Source organism: Lactuca sativa, chromosome 2 (genome assembly GCF_002870075.4).
Source record: "Lactuca sativa cultivar Salinas chromosome 2, Lsat_Salinas_v11, whole genome shotgun sequence".
Classification (NCBI taxonomy): Eukaryota; Viridiplantae; Streptophyta; class Magnoliopsida; order Asterales; family Asteraceae; genus Lactuca; species Lactuca sativa.
In genome coordinates this window covers 171,133,181-171,140,489 of record NC_056624.2, presented here as the reverse complement: position 1 = coordinate 171,140,489, position 7,309 = coordinate 171,133,181, and the positions used below count along the sequence as shown (strand labels likewise).

The 7,309-nt window shown below is 34.8% G+C and overlaps 2 protein-coding genes across 2 annotated transcripts; both read right to left on the bottom strand.

Annotated features, from left to right (window-relative positions):
* Window positions 1-2,284: 2,284 nt before the first annotated feature.
* Window positions 2,285-3,341, bottom strand: LOC128132076 (E3 ubiquitin-protein ligase SINA-like 10). The gene is made up of 2 exons (XM_052768119.1): window positions 3,063-3,341; window positions 2,285-2,958 (listed from the first exon to the last, which is right to left on the bottom strand). Exons 1-2 carry the CDS (start codon window positions 3,267-3,269, stop codon window positions 2,290-2,292), a joined length of 876 nt encoding a protein of 291 aa, XP_052624079.1. The 5' UTR covers window positions 3,270-3,341; the 3' UTR covers window positions 2,285-2,289.
* Window positions 3,342-4,614: 1,273 nt separating this feature from the next.
* LOC128132422 (protein ALP1-like) lies at window positions 4,615-5,370 on the bottom strand. The gene has a single exon (XM_052768982.1). The coding sequence runs from the start codon at window positions 5,368-5,370 to the stop codon at window positions 4,615-4,617; it is 756 nt and encodes a 251-aa protein (XP_052624942.1).
* Window positions 5,371-7,309: the final 1,939 nt, after the last annotated feature.

Genomic DNA, 7,309 nt, shown 5'->3' with positions numbered 1-7,309 from the left:
TCGCCACCTATCATGCCCACTGTGTCTCTATCATCATCGTCTCAGACCTCTATTGCCATTGGTAAGAACATTTTCCCTGAAATCAAATGGTATCTTCTAGGGTTTGTTGTACTTGCTAGAAATCAGATGTTATTGATACTGAAATCACATTAGTTTGCTGAAACATGAAAATCATATATACATTCACTGAAAATCGGATTTATTTGCTGAGATTAGATGTTCATAGGTGATGGAAATCATATTTATTTACTGAAAATATATATACTTTGCTGAAATATGAAAAATGTTGTTCGATTTGTTGAAATTAGTTGTTATTATTGCTGGAAATCACATTTTAGCTGAAATTTGATGTATATATTTTTGTTGGAAATCACATTTTAGTTTAAATTAGTTGTTATTGTTGCTGAAAATTACATTTTCAATTGAAATTAGATGTATATAGCCGTTGGAAATTATGTTTTAAGTGAAATTAGGCTTTATTGTTGTTGGAATAGTATTTCATATATGATGTTTTAATGCTTGTAATTCATATATTTTGTAGTTCATTGGTATTAATTAGTGACTCATGGATGCAGGAAAGCTATTTGATAAAGGCTCACATTCTATAACCACAAATGACTAATGGATTCAGGTTACTATTTGATGAAATGTTTTTGTAACATGTATAGAGAACCCTATAAGTTATAAACATTTGTATAATAAGTGAAATTAGAACACTAGCTAGTGTGAGGAATGATTCATGAATTGCAACTTTGTTTCCATGTGACGTCAAAAAGATTTGAGGTTTGATTTATATTTCATTGTTGTATAATTTGAAAATAATAGATTTTAGAGGTTAGATTTATGTTTGAGTGTTGTAATATTGTATGATTTGAAAATAATTGCTTTTAGAGGTTAGATTTATGTTTTAATGTTGTATAATTTTAAATTTTTTTTTTTGGTTGTAGGATTTATATATGATTTATATTATAGCGTTATAAAAAAAATTATTTAAAATTTTTGTGTTGAAAAAGTCTTTTAAGTATAAAAAATAATTTTATTAAAATTTTAGTTTATTTCACTAGACTGCAGACGTTAAAAAACAAACAGTCTTCTTCTTGCAGACTACAAACGTTTAGTCCACCTCTTCTACTGCATATGTTTGCAGATATGGTCCGCAAACTGCAGATGTTTTGTCTTTCAAAAAACAAACAACACCCAAGTGAAGTATCCAATGCAAACCAGCAACCGAAAAGAATTTTAAATGTACAATATTTGATTGAATTAAAAAAAAAATACAATGATGTGTCCATCTAAAATATTAAAAGAGTGTTCATTTAATAAATTCCCTAGACATCATTTACTCCTCCAGTGTCCACCCTTAATATACATACTTTATCTTGGCTCAATTTGAAAATATTTCCGTTAAAATATGTTACCATTGTAGTGTGACCGTTGGATTTTAAAGCTCAATTTGAAAATATGACTGTTAATATATGTTACCGTTGTAGTTTGATCGTTGGATTTTAAATATAATTACAATTTAGCCGTTATCGCATTGCTACTTAAATCCGCATGTGCAAATGAAACACCGAAAAACATATCTTTCCCCAATGACAAAAACGAAAAACATAGCACCAAGCGCTGAGAAAATTTGTGTTCTCGCTCCAACATGGACAATACTAATCAAAGTTGAAGCTACAAGCTTTTTCTACCATGTTAAGTGTTCATTGCATTTCAAGTGTAAGTTTTGTTTTATCTACATTGTGTAAGCTATGCTTCATCACAAAGTAAGATTTATCATATATCTAAGAGTAAATTACTTAAAAATTATATTCTTCATTATTAATACACTATCATATAGTATTGATTATGGTATGTAGACTTCAAGTTTAATGTATATGCTTAAACTTCATATGGTGAATAACTTGATGTTTATTATAACTTTTTTCAAGAAAACAATAAATCTCAGTGCTAGTCACCGGTCTAGCTAGACATGTTGGATAGCCCAATGTTGAAGCTAAATGCATATGCCTGAACATAGACTATTTTGGTAAGGATCGATGTTTAAATATTTATAGTGAGATTAGTATGATATTTTTTTCTTTTGAGTAATTGATATTTCGTTGCAGCCTTCTTTACATATTATATAAGATTTTCATCAACTTTGACAAATCAAAACTAATTACATTTCTTTTGAGTGATGGATTAATTGAACTTAATGAAAAAAGAAAACAGTATAATGAACACCAATAAATTCTAGAAAACAACGACTAAGGTATATATATACTATTATTATACTGTATTCGACTAAAATCCGTTTCCTTTAAAAGACCATGACTCTTTTTGAGCTTTCTTGATGCACACTTGCAGGCCGAATCCCGTTATACGAGATGGGATGGTTAAATAGTTGTTATCAGGAGTATGTTCCTTCCACTTTGTGGAGACTTCGGGTACACACTCCATCGATAAACATGCGTCCATGGATTTCACAGTCAGCCGATACACAAAACCATTCTTAAATGTGTCTGGTCCTACGCAGTCGACATTGAAGACTCTTCCATGTCCTACAACATCATGGTTGACGATGAAGATAACCTTTTCATTCCGTTCCTGAAGAATGACGTGCTTCTGGGTTGTTTCAACACGAAGATTGAAGACGGCATTGTAGACGAATTGAATAGCAGAGTGATGGCGACTGAAATGGTTGTACAGGAGCTTGCAAGAAGCGGCCAAGCCGCAGGAGGAATCAGGACAGAAACATAATGTATGCGGACATATGTTTTCATGCTTGGCTCTCTTGTGGTTCATCAATATCTCTTGGCATCCAAACTTCTTGTTCTTGCACTCTACTCGCAGTGATGCTATCAGCTTTTCCATTCCTCGACAATGCTTAAAGCCCTTTGGAACGCTGCATGAAGGACACTTGTTCTCTGAACGGATTAGGCAAGTATAGCATGATGTATGCCCATCATCACACTACAACAGAAACCAAATTAAATGATATATGCAATGAACAATGTTTCTTCTGATCTTGTTGAATTAGCAGCGCAAGGTTTAGCTAGATTAGATGTTGGAATTACCAGGAAGATCGGCGTACACAACGGATAATGACAGATACTGCAATTTAGCAAGTCTGGATCGGTGGCCACAATCGGAATTGCTTCACCTGCAACCTCCGGTACACCATCTGCCCCTTTGTCTTCCGCCTCAAGTCGTTGAGGATCGGAATTTGAATCGGAATCGGAATCCACCACTTCCAAGGGAACCATATCCACCTCTTGGTTCATCGCAGTAGATCGAGTGGTTCGCCGGTTCCTTCGTGCATGCTGAATCGGCCTTTGAGGCTGCGGCTGCGACGATGACTCGATGAACCGCGGCCGCTTATTAACGACCCCATATGCCCTTGTTATCTCCGCCTCCCATTGGCTGTCAACGATTCGCACCGTTGAAGAAGAAGCATGGCGGCTACTGTTGAGGTTTTGGATTCTGTCGGCCATTGATCTGGATTCTTTCTTTTTGAAATACTAAGATTCAGACACAGAAACACAGTACAGTCGCTGTCGAGAGCAGTGTTTGTTTTTACCAATAAGAATAAAAGATTATTTATACTCAGATTTCTAGGGTTCTGTGTTGGATCCTTTCATCATGTTCGATACTCACTGAGATTCGGGATTTGTTACTATAAATTTCAGGATCCAAATACATAGGCCCAAATTAAATATAACACCAACAGACTATGAATAATGTTTATATGTAGATATCGGATATTTGTAAATTTGTAATTTATTGGATTCTAAAAGAAAGTTAAAAGTTAAAAAGATTGAGTATTATACTACTATAGTCAACCATATGCATTATGCTTGCAGTTTATATACTTCAACTAATTAATGTTTTGATTAGTAGATAATTTGTGTTGGATAACCGATGAATATAAAACAATAATTTGTAGGAATACATAGGTGAGATAATTTGAAAGAAAACTTCATTTAGAAAGCAGATTGAAGTTTTCTTGTAGTGAAGGTATAAACAACGAGTCAATGATAGTGATAGAACAAACATACTCCCTTTTAATTAGAAATTATCATCATCACGTTAGAGTGAGACCACGAAAGTGTCTTTGTTTTTGTAATGAAGTTTTATGTTGGATTTGGATATATATCTATTTTTATCGGTCATGTTTAGAATTTTCAAAAATAATCATAACGTTCATATTTGTTAACGGTCATCAATTTTATGACGACAAAAATTATGTAAAATCACTTTAGGCTGAAGGGTGTAGTGCCATCGAAACCGTACTTCCTCCCCCGCCACGTAAACGTCATGTCATTTTTTACCACTCAAGTGTGGCTTCTTGTCACACCAAGGGAGTGGTGCCACACATTCTTTATTTTTTTTTTAACTATTTTAATTTAATAAAACTTTTTTTTAAAACTATTTTACTTTAATAAAACTTCTATTTTAATAAAAAAACATAATTTATCATTACTTGAAAAAAAAAAAAAAAAAAAAAAAAAAAAAAAACATTACAATACATTACCAAAAAAAAAAAAAAGAATACAAAAACCACACACATGACATTTAAATAATCCTGGAAACTTAAAAAAAAAAAACAAATAAAATAACTAAAGCAAACTACATAAAGTCCTTCTCCGAGAACTCGTCTTCGGGGTCATCCGGTTGATCCAAATTAAGGTTAATGATTTGAACCTCGTAAATGTGTTCCACCAAGTCATTGCGAAGATTGTGAAATGTTTCAGTACAAAATATCTCTGCTCTCTTGTTTATATACTCTTCCCCACCAATTTCTATTGGCTGTGTCTCTGGTATGGTTTCTTCCTCGTCAAACGCACATATCGCTCTTCCTTCGTCTTCAATAATCATGTTATGCAATATAAGACATGTATACATGATTTCTTGAAGTTTTTCCTCGCCTAAATAAGCTGCTGGTTTTTTCAATATGAACCACCGTTTCTTCAGAGCTCCAAAAGCACGTTCAACATCCTTCCTAGCTCTTTCTTGAGCTCTCTTGAATTTCTTTCGTCTAGAACCATGTGGAGCTATAAACGATTTAACAAACACAACATACTCAGGATAGATTCCATCGACCAGATAATAACCATACTTATATGGCGTTCCACGCACTTGAAAAGAAGAATCTGGTGCGGATCCATCGTATATGTTGTTAAATATTGGTGAACGATTAAGAATGTTGATGTCGTTAATCGAACCAGGAGAACCAAAAAAAGCATGCCAAATCCTCATATCTTGTGATGCAACTGCTTCAAGTATGACTGTTGGGTGACCATGATTACCTCGGGTAAATTGCACATGATATGCTGTAGGGCAATTTTCCCATGCGCAATTGAGACAATCTAAGCTTCCTAGCATTCCAGGAAACCCATGTACACTAGCATGATGAGCTTGCAATTACAAGATGGCATTACGTGTAGGCTTACGTAAATATTTTGGACCACAAAACTGAATCATAGTTTTGCAGAAAAAATGGAGACTATCTCGTGCGATCCTAGCAGACATCCTAAAACTTTCGTCTAACGCATCAGGCGGAATGTCATATGCTAATTGACGAAGTGCGGCCGTATATTTTGGTAAGGGAGTGAAACCGGGTGTACCTCTAGCATCGTAGCATTGTTGGAAAAAACTGCACTCCCTCGTTACATCTTCAACTATACGTACGAATAAACCTTTGAGCATTCTGAAGCGCCTACGAAAATAATACCATTGGTAAGTGACATTCTCTGCAAAATAGTCTTGCACCAAACGTTGGTTGGCTTATTCACGATTTCTGCAAATATATCTTCGTGTTTTCCGTTGAGAACTTGCAGCTACGTTGTTACATACAACGTTGTATGTTTGTTCCGCCATTTGAACATATGCAATAGCGATATCAAAAATAGTCTGAAATTCTTCAGAATATGACATTTTTAGGGAGTGGTGATTTTAATTTTTTTTTTTTTGAGAGAGAAGAGATTGTGTTGTGAAAAAAAGTGAACTTGATATGTATATATATAGGAAAGAAAAAGCAAAAGCAAAAGGAAAATAAATAAATAAATAAATACTCAACAACCAACAATCGGCAATCCTTCCCAATTCTCATCAACCAATCACAGAACGCAGCCTTGAAGGATTGCACTGCGGCCAAAACCGCACAAGACCGCGGTCTGGGGGCGGTGTGCGCGGTCCAGCTGGCGCGAACCGCGACCTAAAACCGCAGCCACACTGTGCAACCTTATATTATAATTGTGCAGTTGAAAAACTTTTTTAATTTTGTAAAATCAGTTTATTTAAATTTTATTTTATTATAACAACTTGCATATGTTAAAAAAAAACAGGCTTTTATTATAGACTGTAACCGTTTGGTCCGCCTTTTATTACAAGTTGTAGTCATTTGGTCCACCTAACATAATCTAATTATAATCAATCAACATCAGTATACATCGTCAATGCGACATTTGTGCTATAAGGATCAAAAGAAGGCAGATGAAAAAAATACAAGGACCAAATGTGTCCAACTCAAAAATAAAGTCGTCTAAGAGAGAAGATGAATTTAGGACTAAATAGAAAGAAACATATGTTACGTGCGAACATCTAAGTCATCTATTTATAATAAATAGGGATGTCAAAAAGTCCCGTGGGACCCCGTTCCCGTAGGGGCCCCGTCCCGTTTAGGTTTTTTTTTTTTTTTTTTTTTTTTTTAAAAAAAAATCGGGGGCGGCAAGGTTAACCCCCATTTTAATTTCGGGGGCGGGGGCGGGGGCGGGGGTAGGCAATCTCGTCCCGAAATCCACATGGGGACCCCGTTAATAAACTACACATATATTTACATATATTAATTATATAAATATAATAAACTATAACATGATTTTAAGCTTCCAAAATTCATCAAAAAACATGTTTTTAAGTTGTTAGTATAATTTTTTAAAATGCCATAACTTTTTTTATTAACATATAAAATTTTGCTATAAATAATTATTTATTACCTAAAAAATAGTTTATTTTAGCCTAAATAACAACTTCTTTTAGCCCAAAAAAAATAGCCCAAAATCAATTGGGGGGGGGGGGGGGGGGGTAATAAAGGGGATTCAGGGGCGGGGCGGGGGTAGGAACATTGAACATTCCGGGGTCGGGGGCGGGGAGACGGTGAAATTTCGGGGGCGAGGGCGGAAGATGCACTCCCCGTCCCGTTTGCCCCCGTTGACATCCCTAATAATAAATCGACATCAATATGAAATGTTAATGCCACCCTAGTGCTATAAGGAGAAAAAGACGGCATACGGAAAAATCTAGCCATTATAAACAAGAAAAAAAA